This window comes from Lissotriton helveticus, chromosome 11, assembly GCF_964261635.1.
Source record: "Lissotriton helveticus chromosome 11, aLisHel1.1, whole genome shotgun sequence".
NCBI classification, from domain to species: Eukaryota; Metazoa; Chordata; class Amphibia; order Caudata; family Salamandridae; genus Lissotriton; species Lissotriton helveticus.
The window spans coordinates 696197799-696213967 of NC_136072.1; the positions used below are offsets into that span (position 1 = coordinate 696197799).

Sequence of the window (16169 nt, forward strand, 5' to 3'; positions counted from 1 at the left end):
TAATCCTTCCGATATAGCGGCACGTTGAATTTCGGGCGTTGTACGTCATGCGTTGCACATCGTATGTGGCTCCACCATGACACAGACTACAGCCTGGACTGGAGCTCCGGTGCTTTCATTAAGATGACGGCAATCGGCTCACGCATTCAGCTCTCACGCAGAATAGTACTGATTCAAAATGGTGCAGGTTTACGCACAGACTCAAAGACCTCCAAGAAACTGCCACACACCAAAATGTACGTTTTAAAGCTACTTACATGCGCTCTTCGTAGGAATGTAGTTCCAAACCATCTGTGCACATCGCACACTGCCAAGGGTCTTCAGGGTTTCCAAAAGCGGCAATCAAACAAATTTGCCTTGAGGAAATATCCATTTAAAAGTTAAAAATACTAAAAATGTTGCCTTCCTCCTCTTCTTCTTCATAAGGTCCATCCCATCCTCGTTGCCATTTTTAAGGAGGGACAACAGCAGTTTCTTCAGTGAAAGGCTTTATTAAGTATAAACAGTGTAATCCCTCGCAGCTGTTCCTCATCCAGCTCAGCTACTACTGTCCCAGGATTCCAGAATCCAGTGACAGAGCCAGCTGTTGCTAAGATCCGGTTACCAAAGCAATAGAACAAAACATCTCATGTTAATATGATAATCGGACATTACAATTACCAATGCTGGAAAGTAAAGGGATCAAGTCAAAACTGGTTCAGGCAGCTGTTTCAGGGAAATGTGTTGAATTTGTCCTGGTGTCATTTTCCTTCATCAGGACATGATTCAACAGCTCCCTGCACATCCGTTTGGTGGACTAACCTGTACACGGAAGAGGGCTTTCTTATTTTTACTTCCAGTCAGGCAAAAAGGCCTTATTTAAAGGGCCATCTGCCACTGTTCAGGAATCATCACCAAGCTGAGAGTCCTCTGTAGCCTAACCCCTAGTTGCCAATGCAATAGAAGGAAACAAAGGCATACAGCTCATCACTTCACAATTACTTTCGAGAAACAATGAGTTGGAAGCATTTGTATTTTACTTTGCTCAATTCCACTATCTAAGAGATGCGGAGGCATTGTAAGAATGCAAGATGTATCTGTGTGTATGAATACTTACACTGATAATGATTTTAACAGCATATACAAATATATCATTATTTAGTTCTTTATAGTGCTACTTCTCCTAGTGTAGAGTGTTAGAGAGTAATTAATATCACATACAGAGGCTCAACAAATGATACAAATGTGTAAATCTTATGTGGAGTAGAAATCACATATTGCCCAATACTTTATTCATTCCACAGGAGGCCCTTATTGCAGTCTTAAAGGAACCTCAGACTGACAATAGCTATGATAAAGATCTAATCCCATGACTTAAATTTAAATATAGCTCCTTGATGCCGATAAACAGATCACTGTGCTGTATTTGAAAATGTTCATCTTAGGAATTGGAAGTAACAAACTGATCTCCGTATCAAAAGCAGTAGTCCACTTACATAGGTATAAAATACAAATCTGTGATCTGCATACTACACAATGTGCTTTGTAGCAAGTATGCTAGCACTCTGTGCTACTTTGAGTCAAAACAGTGATAGAACAATCCACAGAACTCTTCCAGAACTCTTCCATCAGAGTTATCGCACCGCTATTATAATCCCCTCAGAATTGCTGGGCACAAAGAGCTCCACAGCAGGTGTCTTAACTTTGAAAGATATTTAAAAGTTCAGCCTCTTTGTGACCTATTAATTAAGATTGAACAAATTTACTGTCACAGTTGCCTTTGCTGCTAATTTCTTTGCAGCAGATATTTTTCAAATAAATTATAAGTTTACTGTCAGACACAGCTTTTCAAGCTCTGCCCCTTGCGACTTCGACCCTTTCCTCTGCCACACCTTGACCCCAATTCATGGATTTTCGGAGTAAAGTATTCCACTACCAGCCCTGAATTTCACATATTCACTTTTTGCAAGATACTTTATCAACCTTGAATAAGGGTAAATTAAGCTTGGAAAAGTGGCACATTACTGATTGTATTGTTTTGCAGTTTTAAAATCCACATACACATTTGAAACAGATTTTATTGGACTCTCCTGTATAGTTTTCAAATGTTAAAATATTATCTAACTCAGAGAACTTTATAACAGGTAGCACGTAGACTGACATCTATCGTATTGAAAACTTTTTGAGTGAGGTAGAACTTCTTCTCAAGTAAAAGCACTGAACATGTGTGGTGAGTATGAAAGTCACAGACTGGTTGAGTGTGAATATGTGGACTTTGAGGCAGAGTTTTAGCAATTAGGATATTTGTGGGCTAATCACAAAGGTACCTTTATGACCGAATTTATCATTTTTAGGTCTGCCAGGATCTCCCAAAATGATTCCTGACAGAGGTAAATGCATTTATTACGGTACAGTCTCCATAATGAGTGCACTAAACTCAAGGATTTGAAAGTAGAGGTTCCAGGGCGTAATGTGCCTTGGAAGTTGGGGTATGCCAACATGTATATTTTTGGGCATCAACTAACTTTCATTGGACTGAAATATGCCCTGAAAGAGGTCAGAGATTTACTTCCTTCAATGGCTGGATTAACTTATTTTCCAGACTGAAAAAGGGAACATATCACCCCACACTTGCTGGTTGTTTTAAAGAAAGGTATTTCCCCTTGGAGAAAATGTTTTACCTGTGGAGATAATAGAATGTGAAATTGCACATTCCTCTGTGTGGGCTTCTCAGCTAAAGATAGCACCGCACAGTGGGATCCTGTAAGACCTGCCAACTGACATTATCCGCAGTACACCTGGAAGCCTACACTTAGCACAACATTCCAGGGGTACTACTGGGACTCTACTTTTATTGTCATTAATTGAGCCCTTCAGTAATATTGTAAGGAAGGACTTTTTGACTTTTGTTGATTGAAAATGTTGGCTTTGAATATTAATGTCAAATATAGTCAGATATGCATATACCTCTAAATATACCAGGACATTCTTGTGAGCTTGCATTTTAGCTTCAGATTTGTTGACAGAATCAAAGTATGATCAGTCCTGCTTGGGGCAGGAGTCTGTGATACAATTCATGAAAGCTGGGAGGCTCTGGAATAGTGAGCACTTAGCCTTTGAAGTCAAAAGTTATGCTGAAAAAAGTGGCTTACTGGAGCCACTCTGTATTGGGTAAAGTTATTTTTCATTGATATCCTTGATAGACGTGGGTGTCAAATCAGGTCTACCTTCCTCATTTGTGATAATGAATCAGACATTTAAGATTTTTAGGCTTAAATGTCTGACAATAGCCTTTTCTCAATTGTGCACTTCAGTACTGGCTCTATGGATGAATGTGTGGTTGTGTGCGTACTTGTATGGGTCTGTGAATGGGTATGTGAGTGGTTGTGTGGGTATGTGGGTGGGTGCATGAGAGGATGTGAGTGGGTACATGAGTGCTTCTGTGGATAATGTCATCAGTGATGTCACTGACCCTGTCATGAGTGATGTAATTTGTGAGATCATAAGCAGTGTACTGCGGAGGTGTAAGTTCTGGCTAGTTCAACTTATTTTAATTGCTGAATTTGGCTGGTTTTGTACGAGTGAAATGTGAGCCTAACTATAATGTCCCTGTGGCCTTAGATTTTTCCAGAGAATTTTAAAGTTTTTTTTTAAATTCTGTTTCCTAAGAATAATGCCCTTGTAACCTTTGTTTTTTTCAGTGAATTTCTAAAGTTTTTTATGTCTTTTCCTAACTATATTGTCCCTGTATGCTTTGTTTTTTAAGTGAATTTTTAAAGTTCTTTAAATATTATTTCCTAACTGTAATCTATAACCTTAGAGAGTGAGTGTGTGAGTGAGTGCGTGAGTGTCTCAGTGGGAGTGTGAGGGAGTGCATGAGTGTCTCAACAGGAATGTGAGTGGGTGTTTGAGTGTCTTTATGGGTGTTGGAGTGGCTGCAAATGTACCTCACTGTGTGTGTGAGTGGGTGCTTGAGTATCTGAGTGGGTCAGTGAGTAAGTGCATGAGTGTCTGAGTAGGTTTATATGTTTTTGATTGAGTATTTCAGTAGGTCTTTGAGAAGGTGCGAGATTTATGGGTCTGTGAGTGGATGCATGAGTATCTGAGTGGGTGTCTGAGTGGGTGTACATGGCTGAGTGGGTCTGTGAGTGGGTGCATAAGTGTCTGAATAGGTCTGGAAGTGGCTGTATGAGTGGCTGTACAGGTCTGTGAGTGGGTGCATGAGTGTCTGAGTGCATCTGTGACAGGGCTGGACTGGCTGTAGTGGGCTGGAGGCGGTTTTGCAGCTGTGGGGGCCAGTTTTGTCATTGGGGACTGGTTTTACAGCAGTAGCAAAATAAAAGTGGCAGCGGTGCTTGCCACTAGAGCTTCCCAGTAGCACAACAACCCCCGCCCCGAGCTGGTCGAGTTGAATTGCCTGGGCTGGTTTCTCTTCCCAGTCCGGCCGTGGTCTGTGAGAGAGTGTTTGAGTATCTGTGTGGGTATTTGTGGGTGTGTCAGTAGCTGTGTGAGTGACTCAGCTACAAAGGAACCACACCTGCCTTTCTATTCACCAAGAGTCCACAGTTTTTCACAAAATATCTACCCAAGTGGATTTCTTTCTACTGGTTAAATACTAAGTGCTACCTCCTTGGGTAAATCGCCAGTATGCATTTCGTACTACAGCTGCATAATGGAGCATATAAAAATGTCACCACTGACCTTGCGTGTGTTCTGGCAATGTTTTCCTGGTGTATCTTTACCCACAATTATCTCATACCATGAATCATCCTATAGAGAACACAACGAGGCTACAAAGACATGATTCTCCACCAAACAACAGCCCTTCTTCTTGGTGCACAGTCAAAATATCGATTCCAAATTATCGACATACATCAATTTCGAGTTAAAAATATCAAAGGTGAAGAATATCGAGGTCAAGAATATCGTTGGACAGAATATCGACCCTAAGGTAAGTAATATCGATTTGTTTTATATCGATGTAAGTAATATCTAAGTTAGTAATATCGATATCAATTATATCGATGTTACTAATTTCGATGTTTGTTGTTATGTATTTTATTATGTATTTTATATGTATGAGTTATATGTTTTTTGTTAAGTTTTTTATTTGCTTAAAATTATATGTGTACTATTTTTTATATATTAAAAATGTTATTTTTAATTTAATGTTATGTTTTAGTACTGGAGTCATCCCCGGCCCGTGGAGGGAGTTTAGGTGGGGCGGAGAGGTGGGGCGGGGGAGGGGCAGGGTGGGGGTGCTAAAAACCGGAGTATGGATAATTGAAGGTAAGTCAACAATTTAATTAATAAAACAAATTTCGTAGCGCGCCCTGCATCGCAAAATGTAAACCTACATGCTGTACCATATACTATAGACTTACAGGTAGGTTGTGAGTGTCAATTATAATTACACCTGATTACTATATACATTTTTTTCTGCCAGAGCACTGGCCCTAGGCCTGGCTAGTAGAGCCTAGGGCCCAGTCAGAGTCAGTTACCACCAGAATCAGTCAAAATATGGGGGTGATTGGGGCAAAAAGAATGACTTTCTCTTATCACATTAACTGAATGGGGGAGGGGGCAATGCCGCCCATCTCCCCGGGCTAAATTCAGCCTCAGGGAACCCATCTCGGAGGCCAAACCATGTGTCCCAGGGTGCCCTGGTCCCAGCCAGGGCACCAGGTGTTCAGGATGGGGATCAAGGAGAGCCTCTAGACCCCTGTTGTACCATCCGGCACCCCGCCTCCGGCCGGAGCCTGCATTGCTCTTGTTTGCAGGGAGCTGCTGAAAATGTAGCTCCCCGCATGCAAGAGCAATAGTTTAATTTCTCTTCCTGCCTTCATGACAACAGGCACGGAAAGAGATGAAACTTCCGCTTTCAGCAAGCGGGAGAATTAAGCTGAGAGCTTGCTTTTGTTTGTTGGAAGAAGCAAAAGAAAACAACTATGTCCCAGGGGTGCGCACCCTGGGATATAGCAGTACCCAGCCCTGGGGTGTGGCGGTCCCCAGGGTCAATTATGGCACCAGGGGTAGGAGGGTGTGTTTTAAAAAAAATGTGTTTGGCAAAGGAGGGGTGGGGGTCCCTAGGGCCGGGGGTCCACGCAGACTCCATCCTTAATGTTTATTGTAGCCCTGGGGAGGTGGGGGCCCCTGGAGTTCTGAGGAGAGTCCGTGTGGCCCCCATATTATTAATGCAAAAACAACAATTGATGGACAGAATGCAGAACAATGTCATACATTCACCCCAGTACAGAGATCTGGGCCTAAATCCGTCGTTTTTTTGCACTCCACACCACCCCAGGTCAGACATGGCCAGATGCAAATCAGCCTTGACCCTGTGCCTCATGGGAACAGTCCAGCCCGAACTGCCAAGACATGTCTTTCCTGGACCGGAATCAAGCATCCAAGGACCGGTTTCTGGCTATCAGCCGTCATCAGCCTGGATAGCTTGACTCCAGTGGTGTGGAGAGCATGGGACTCACGTCTGAGCATACCCATCCCACTCGGGGTGACAAATGCAAAAACAACAATTGATGGACAGAATGCAGAACAATGTCATACATTCACCCCAGTACAGAGATCTCGGTCCATCATCCCCTTTTGTATCGCTTTGTTCGCCCTGAGTGTGGCAGGGTATTCTCAGATGTGAGTCCCTTGCTCACTTGGCCACTGGATTCAAGATAGCCTGGCTGATGAGGATTATGAATCCGAAACTGGTCCCAGGATGCTTGTTTCCGGTCCATGGAAGACATGGCTTGGCAGTTCGGGCTGGACTGTTCCCATGAGGCACAGGGTCAGACTGATTTGCATATGGCCATGTCTGAAATGGGGTGGCTGAGTGGGCTAAAGAATGGTGATGGATTAAACCCAGATCAGTTGACTGAGGGTGAGTGTTTGATTTGCACAAATGCTCCGTCCATCATCCCCTTTTGTATCGCTTTGTTTGCCCTAAGTGTGGGAGGGTATGCTCAGACGTGAGTCCCTTGCTCACTTGGCCACTGGATTCAAGATAGCCTGGCTGATGAGGATTATGAATCCGAAACCGGTCCCAGGATGCTTGTTTCCGGTCCATGGAAGACATGGCTTGGCAGTTTGGGCTGGACTGTTCCCATGAGGCACATGGTCAGACTGATTTGCATATGGCCATGTCTGAAATGGGGTGGCTGAGTGGGCTAAAGAATGGTGATGGATTAAACCCAGATCAGTTGACTGGGGGTGAGTGTTTGATTTGCTCAAACGCTCCGTCCATCATCCCCTTTTGTATCGCTTTGTTCGCCCTAAGTGTGGCAGGGTATGCTCAGACGTGAGTCCCTTGCTCACTTGGCCACTGGATTCAAGATAGCCTGGCTGATGAGGATTATGAATCCGAAACCGGTCCCAGGATGCTTGTTTCCGGTCCATGGAAGACATGACTTGGCAGTTCGGGCTGGACTGTTCCCATGAGGCAGAGGGTCAGACTGATTTGCATATGGCCATGTCTGAAATGGGGTGGCTGAGTGGGCTAAAGAATGGTGATGGATTAAACCCAGATCAGTTGACTGGGGGTGAGTGTTTGATTTGCTCAAACGCTCCGTCCATCATCCCCTTTTGTATCGCTTTTTTCGCCCTAAGTGTGGCAGGGTATGCTCAGACGTGAGTCCCTTGCTCACTTGGCCACTGGATTCAAGATAGCCTGGCTGATGAGGATTATGAATCCGAAACCGGTCCCAGGATGCTTGTTTCCGGTCCATGGAAGACATGGCTTCGCAGTTTGGGCTGGACTGTTCCCATGAGGCACAGGGTCAGACTGATTTGCATATGGCCATGTCTGAAATGGGGTGGCTGAGTGGGCTAAAGAATGGTGATGGATTAAACCCAGATCAGTTGACTGGGGGTGAGTGTTTTATTTGCTCAAACGCTCTGTCCATCATCCCCTTTTGTATCGCCCCATATTATTAAAACATAAGCCCTGAGGGGGTGGTCCCTGGGCCATAACTAAGCCCGAAAGGTAGCATGCCCCAGGAACTGGCACACACAGGGATTCTTGAAAAACAAGCGCAGGATACTGCACTTGATTTTTTTTTAATTCACACCAATGTTCATACATTTTACCATGAATTCAAACAAAAAATGCTTTTTTGCTCTTGCAGTGTCCCTCTTGGACCCCAGCACCAGAACAAGAAGGTCTAAGTATTCGGCCCTGCTCTCTTTTCTTTTTTTCAGCATTTACTTTTAAAACTCAACTGAAGTGGAGTCCCAAGATAGCTGCCAACACTTCCAGGTTGAAATGTTGTGAGCCAATCAGAGCTCTGCAGATTTCTGCACAAGCTTGTTATTATTCGCGCACCCACTGAGACACTCATGCACTCACTCACACACTCACTCTCAAAGGTTATAGATTACAGTTAGGAAATAATATTTAAAGTACCTTAGAAATACACTTACAAAAACAAAGCATACAGGGACAGTATAGTTAGGAAAAAAAATAAAAAACTGAAATTTACTGAAAAAAACAAAGGTTACAAGGGCATTATTCTTAGGAAATAGAATTAAAAAAAACCTTTAAAATTCTCTGGAAAACTCTAAGGTCACAAGGACATTATTGTTAGGCTCATATTTCACTCGTACAAAACCAGCCAAATTCAGCAGTTATAATAAGTTGAACTAGCTATAACGTACGCCTCCGCAGTACACTGCTTATGATCTCACAAATTACATCACTCATGACAGGGTCAGGGACATCACTCATGACATCATCCACAGAAGCACTCATGTACCGACTCACATCTTCTCATGCGCCCACCCACATAGCCACACAACCACTCACATACCCATTCACAGACCCATACAAGTACGCACACAACCACTCATTCATCCATAGAGGCAATACTGCAGTGCACAGTTGAGAAAAGGCTATTGTCAGACATTTAAGCCTAAAAATCTTCAATGTCTGATTCATTATCACAAATGAGGAAGGAGGTCCTGATTTGACACCCACGTCTATCAAGGATATCAATGAAAAATAACTTTACCCAATACATAGTGGCTCCAGTAAGCCACTTTTTCCAGCATAACTTTTGACAGCAAAGGCTAAGTGCTCCACTTTTCCAGAGCCTCCCAGCTTCCATGAATTGTATCAAGGACTCCTGCCCCAAGCAGGACTAATCATACTTTGATTCTGTCTACAAATCTGAAGCTAAAATGCAAGCTCACAAGAATGTCCTGGTATATTTATAGTATATGCATATCTGGCTATCTATATTTGACATTAAAATTCAAAGCCAACATTTTCAATCAACAAAAGTGAAAAAGTCCTTCCTTACAATATTACTAAGGGGCTCAATTAATGAAAATAAAAGTAGAGTCCCAGTAGTACGCCTGGAATGTTGTGCTAAGTGTAGGCTTCCAGGTGTACTGCGGATAATGTCAGTTGGCAGGTCTTACAGGATCCCACTGTGCGGTGCTATATTTAGCTGAGAAGCCCACACAGAGGAATGTGCAATTTCACATTCTTTAATATCTCCACAGGTACAACATTTTCTCCAAGGAGAAATACCTTCCTTTACAACAACCAGCAAGTGTGGGGTGATATGTTCCCTTTTTCATTCTGGAAAATAAGTTAATCCTGCCATTGAAGGAAGTAAATCTCTGACATCTTTCAGGGCATATTTCAGTCCAATCAAAGTTAGTTGATGGCCAAAAATATACATGTTGGCATACCCCAACTTCCAAGGCACATTACACCCTGGAACCTCTACTTTCAAATCCTTGTGTTCACTGCACTCATTATGGATACTGTACCGTAATAAATGCATTTACCATTTGGGAAATCCTGGCAGACCTAAAAATGATAAATTCAGTCATAAAGGTACCTTTGTGATTAGTCCACAGATATCCTAATTGCTAAAACTCTGCCTCAAAGTCCACATATTCACACTCAACCAGTCTGTGACTTATATACCAACCACACATGTTCGGTGCTTTTACTTGAGAAGAAGTTCTACCTCACTTAAAAGGTTTTCAATACGATAGACGTCAGTCTACGTGTTACCTGTTACAAAGTTCTCTGAGTTAGATAATATTATAACATTTATATACTATACAGGAGAGTCCAATAAAATCTGTTTCAAATGTGTAGGTGGCTTTTAAAATTGTAAAACAATACAATCAGTAATGTGCCACTTTTCCAAGCTTAATTTACCCTTATTCATGGTTGATAAAGTATCTTGCAAAAAGTAAATCTGTAAAATTCAGGGCTGGAACTGGAATACTTTACTCCAAGAACCCAAAAATTGGGGTCACGGTGTGGTAAAGGAAAGGGTCGAAGTCGCATGGGCCAGAGCTTGAAAAGTTGAGTCTGACAGTAAACTTATAATTTATTTGAAAAATATCTGCTGCAAAGAAATTAGCAGCAAAGGCAACTGTGACAGTAAATTTGTTCAATCTTAATTAATAGGTCACAAAGAGGCTGAACTTTTAAATATCTTACAAAGTTAAGATACCTGCTGTGGAGATCTTTGTGCCCAGCAATTTTGAGGGGATTATAATATTGCTGCGCTAACTCTGAAGAGTTCTGTGGATTGTTCTATCACTGTTTTGACTCAAAGTAGCACAGATGCTAGCATACTTGCTACACAGCACATTGTGATGCGTCCATGTTGTGTTGTGGACCGTTTCCTGTTGTGCACACTAGTCCTACCCACACATGTGAGGTGCCATTTTTATTGGAAGACATGTGGGAGCATTCAATAGGACCGTTTTTATTACCAATTGGAATTCACTGCATTTATGACTTCCAAATGTAAGCCAGTGTGTTAGAAAGAAGACATTTTGAAAAATACCATCTAAATTATATGCTAGTACGGGCACACAGGAATTCTGAGATATACAAATAACCACTGTTTCTAAACTCCTTATCATGTGCCCATCTCAGAAATAAGTAAGTTTTCTTGATTTCCATTTTTCATTTTACATTTCACCATATGACTTAGTCGATACTTGTTGGACTTGGCCCTTTTGGCAGGTTCACCCCTAAACTTTTTGCTTTTAATTGGGACCTGATTTTAGTTGTTTTTGGCTACTGCGCTCTTTAACACTATGTCCCAGCGTAAAGTGATTGTGCAGCCTGAGTGCGTGTGGTGAGATTGGCCTGCCCTCTCATAGGAATGCATTAGGAATGAGTGTGTCCATGGTAGTTCCTGATGTGTGGGGAGTGCAGGGGCGAGTTTGGTATGTGCGAACTCGTGAGATTAAATGCTGCACGACGGTGTGCACAGATTTAATGTGTCTAGTGTAGATGTTCCACTTTTAGAAGTTGGCCTGTCTGTGCAGTGAATGTGAATTGACTGTCTAGCTTGTGATTGGCCGGAGCTGGCTGGTGTGCCTGGCTCCAGGAGTCAGGATGGGTCTGCCCGGTGGTGAATGGGGAGAGCTGTATGTAGATGGGAGGGAGAAGTGCACCTGGGACCTGAATAGGGCTGTGTCTTCCCTCCACAATGCTGGCTCCACCCCCTGTGGCGCGTCTGATGTCCCTAGCCTGTCCTGTGAATAGGGAGAAGGGCTGACCAAAACAAAGTGCTCAAGAACCAGTTGTAACTGGTTCTCCCCTTGCCCTACAGCTTAGACAAAGGAAAAATGTGTATAAAAAGGGGCTGTGACCCCATGTATGTTGTTCTCACTGATGCTATCTTGAGGGGGGCCTGCTGCTGCTGCTGGGCACCAGGAGGTACCGCCACTGGGGACTGCCTCCTTGCTGGAGGACCCTGTGAGCTGGCCCCTGGGCCCAGCCTTTGTCCCCCCTGCCTTCTGAAGAGACTTTCTCTGGACCTTGAGGAACCTAGTGCCAGGAGGCGCTTTATTCTCTGGAGGAGCGCTTTATGCTCCATTTTTTAAGGAGGGCTTTGTTGTGAGGCGCAGCACTTCTATCTTTGAACTGCAGCGCGAAGCTGCACCACGGCGATCCCTGCCTTTCTGGCGGATTTCGGCGTGGGTGCCCACCCCGCAGATTTGCCATTTATTTTATCCCTAGCGGGTGCCCACCTCGCCAGGGACCTTGTGCCAGCTTTTTCATGCCCCTAGCAGGTGCCCCCCCCACCAGGGATCGTGTATGCAATTAACAGGAGCCTTCCCCACATTGCCTGCAGCCTGCCACCAGGGATTGTATATTCATTTCAGAGGCAGCCTACCCCTCGTGTGGCCCTGTGTTGCAGCCTGCCGGCAGAAGAAGCCCATGAAATGCAGAGGGCTGCCGCGCTGCCTGCGGCGACCCGGAAGTACTGGGACGAAGACAGGAAGTGGACGGGAGCCCACCCCATGCTCCTGTGAGCCAAAGAGAGCCGGAAACTGAACCCTGCTGGAGGGGTGAAGCCGGCAGGAAGGTGCGGGCGGGGCTCCCGTGTACAAGGGGGAGAGCCCCGCAGTATGGTGCCTGCCCCCACCATCTTTCCGAGGAGAGAGAGCCCCCGAGGAGTGGGAGCTCTCCGGTAACTGCTGTTCTGCCCTGAGGAGTCCGGAGGTGAAGGGACCGTGCTGGTAGGAGCAGCGAGTAGCGGAGACGCCTCCCAGGAGTCCCGGTGAGTGGGGCTCCGCTCTCGCATTGTGGGGGGCATTGTTTTCCGAGTCCCCAGAGCGGGACTCCAATGTTAGGGCACAGTTTATTTAAGGGCCCCAGTGGGGGCTCCAATGGCCAGTGGTGCCTACTCCTCCTCCTCCAACGAGGCCCCAGTTGTTTTCAGGAGCCAGAGTGCTCCTAGGGACATACTTAATTGGTGCAGTTTTCCAGCTGCCCTGCGAGAGCGCAGGCAGCTGCAACGTTTGGGGCCCATTTTATTTTGTTAGAGTCCCAGGGGGGGACAGAGTTGGCGCAGGGAGTGCCAGTGCCTCATTTTGTGATTTCACAGCAGCTGCCCAGCAATTAGTGGGCAGCTGCCACGTTTAGGCTGCTCTTTTCCCTTGTTTCTTTCACTACATGCGCAGCCAGCCCGAACATTCTGGACTGAGGGCATTTGAGCCCCCTGAAAGGCAAGTTGGCCTGGGGTCAGTATCCAATGTGATTCTTGCGCAAGGTGATTGCCTACTGTGTTTATGCTGGTAATTGCCTACTGTGTTTTCTGCGTAATATGCAATGCCTTCATGCCTGTGATACCTCTAACTGTGTTTTCATGATCAGGAGGTTGTTTTGCCTAGTATAGTTTATGCTAGTGAGTTTATGGTTTCCTGCGTGATCTATACTTAAGGTGATAAGGATTGCGTAGTGTGTACCTACCTTTTATCAGTGGTTACTGGTTGTGTTCTACTAGTGTTATTTTGTGCTTCAATTATTCTATGTTCTAGAAGTGCTATTTCTACTAAGTGCAGGTTTTGACAGTGGTCCACGTGGCCCTGTCATGTGTAAATAACCCCCTGTAAATACTGCCCAGTGCCAGTTGGCACAGTGTATCTGTGTGATTATGATCTAATGTGTTTATGGTAATACAAAGGCTATATTTATATATAACCTTGTATGGAGTTCCTTTTTGTGGTGAATCTAGTGTGTTGCTGCTGTGTGTGTGTGTTGCGCAAACACTTTACATATTGCCTCCGGTATAAGCCTGACTGCTCATGCCAAGCTACCAAGGGGGTGAGCAGGGGTTATCTTGACGTGTAACTCCCTTGCCCTGACTAGAGTGGTGGTTTCTGCCTGGCTTTAGCGCAAGCCTTAGCCAACCAGAAATCCCATTTCTAACAATACTCAGTACACAATGAAAAACTATTGTACAATGCACCTCAGTAGTTGGCTCAGGGTACCATGGGTTCTTGGAGAACTACAATCAGAAAGGTCTAGTCGATGTATTGCGATATTGATTATGTAAACTAACCACCTTTACAAAACGTTCCAGATGAACATGTTTCTGTTATTAATTTTCAGTTTTTTTTAATTTCAACAGTGAGTTTCTTTGTTAAACCATAAGGGATCTATATATATGACCCTGTGCTGAATTTGGGGTTTTGTCTACTTTTCAGATAACTATAGCTTTCCTGGGTCACCAATGGAATTCATACTGGTTTCTACCACAAACTGGAAGTAGGTTGAGAGCACATTACATAGGAAAAGTGGGCTACCTCTTTATAAAATGCCAAAAATATACTAAGAAATTCTTTTTTTTAATCCAGCTCCACATGATCCTGAAAGCAGGGAAGATGGTTACTTTAGCACATCAAACCGGTCACTGATGCCATTTTTAGAGAAAAAACCCAGACAAATTTACCAGGAGGACTTTTTTCTATCATGCCCAAAAAACTCAAAATTCTGCTATATGTTTCCTATTTTCTCGATCCCCTCCAAGGGAACGCACAAATCCTGGGTACCTTTAAAATCCCCAGAAGGTTGGAAAAAAAGGATGTAAATTTGGCATGGAAACCTCAAGTTAATTAAAATAAATTATGTGCCAAGCCTTTGCTTAAAAACGATGCTAAAAACAGACATTTGAGGTGAGAAGATGCAGATTGTTGGTGGTGCTGTTGAGTGCTCCATATGAAGAATCTGGTTTCCAAAATTTGAGAACTACCCTGGGTTTCCTGTTCTTTGTTGCATAATTATTGCAGCACTCTAAGCCCGGGAGAGCATCATTATAGCTGCTCACTTGTGTTGAATGGAATTTAAATTTGTAAATTGGGTGCAGTAGTTCTCACCTGTGCCTGGGTTACCTCATTACATAGCAAATGTTTTTCACAGTTCACATTATCACTCAACATTCACCGGATCACAGTTAATTGATTACATCCTAACTTCTAGTGTGTTTTTATTGTAAGGATCCTGTTTCAACACATACTCGAGAGTTTTCTTAGCTCAAACACCTTTATGCATTGAAATAAAAAGGGATGCTGTATTTTACATTTAAGAAAGAGTAACTTTGGATTAATATACTAAGATTTCTCAAAAAGTAACAATCCAGCTGCCACGCTTTGTGGTGTACATGAATGTTCCACTCTCTTCGCCGGTCTCGGCAAAAAACACTCACACTCAGTATAATTACATCACAACATCTTCATGTTAAACTCTCTTTTCCTTACAAAATCTGAAAAGTGACACTGCAATAAAGTGCTCACAATGCATCCTCATGAATATCAGATGTCTCAACAGCCTGTATCAAGGGGACAATCTTACGCCATTTTGAGGCTCCTTAAAACGGCAGGTAATCTTCAAATCCAATAAGCACATTTGTTCATTTTACATTAGTTAAATCAATTCCAAAATATGGAGTGGATTTCATCCACCAAAATCAGTTTCTCGGACATGATTGTTTAAATCACAGCAGTGTAGTGCTGTGCCTGCAAGTGCCACAAGATCCTCAGAAATATTTTATGAGGGCCTATTCTTCCTTTCAGCTTCCCCGGGAAAATGTATCTCACATGCACAAAGATAGAACTCAAAGTAACATAAGGCATACTTACTTTGCTTGATGTTTGGAACCCTGGAGGTGTGCGTGATACTGCTCGACTGAGTTTAGAGTAACGGCGCAAAGCGTACACGTGTAGCTGCGTTTCAAGGCTGTGAAGAAAAATCAAATACTCTCAATGCTTTGTGGGTTTATATATATATATATCACTTGAAGAATAAGCCAAAAAATGCATCGAAGCAGATCAAACAAACTAACTAGTTTGCTTCTAGAATTACGCCATCTGTGCTTTAAATTGTCCTATATTTGATATGAATTCTCATTTTTAATTCATTTTATGGCGATGGGAGCCCTGATTTTAAAGTAAATCATAAAGCAAATCATGCATTGTTTGATTTTAACATGGAATTATATTGGGGCATATTTCCAAGCAATAGCGATAATTATCGCTATTGCTTGGTTAGAGACAAAATTTTACCGCTGAGCTGCGGCGATTTGTATCGCAGATAAACCTTGGTATTACCAAGGTTTATCGCAAATGCGATAAAAAACAGCCGCAATGCATGAATATCGCTGAAAAGTCAGCGATATTCATGCATTACCGAGCTAATACTCTTAGCCATGTTATCCACCTCCCATTGGATAACATGGCTAAGAACTGTTCAGGGCAGGTGTTAGCTTTTGGAGATATTCGCGCTTAGCGCGAATATCTCCAAAAGTTGGTAATAGGAGATAGCGATGTTAGCGACTGTTTCCAGTCGCTAACATCTTGGCACGCCCACTTTGCATGTCATTAGTGATAAATATCACTGACATGCAAAGTGGGGCACA

General features: G+C 43.4%; 1 protein-coding gene across 1 annotated transcript in view; it reads right to left on the minus strand.

Moving 5' to 3' along the window:
* The window catches only part of ZMAT4 (zinc finger matrin-type 4), a 2238825-nt gene that overhangs the window by 286104 nt on the left and 1936552 nt on the right, over positions 1-16169 (minus strand). Inside the window, exon 7 of the mRNA XM_078665763.1 lies at positions 15394-15490. Within this exon, the coding sequence (XP_078521889.1) occupies positions 15394-15490 (97 nt within the window). The remainder of the gene's footprint in view (positions 1-15393; positions 15491-16169) is intronic.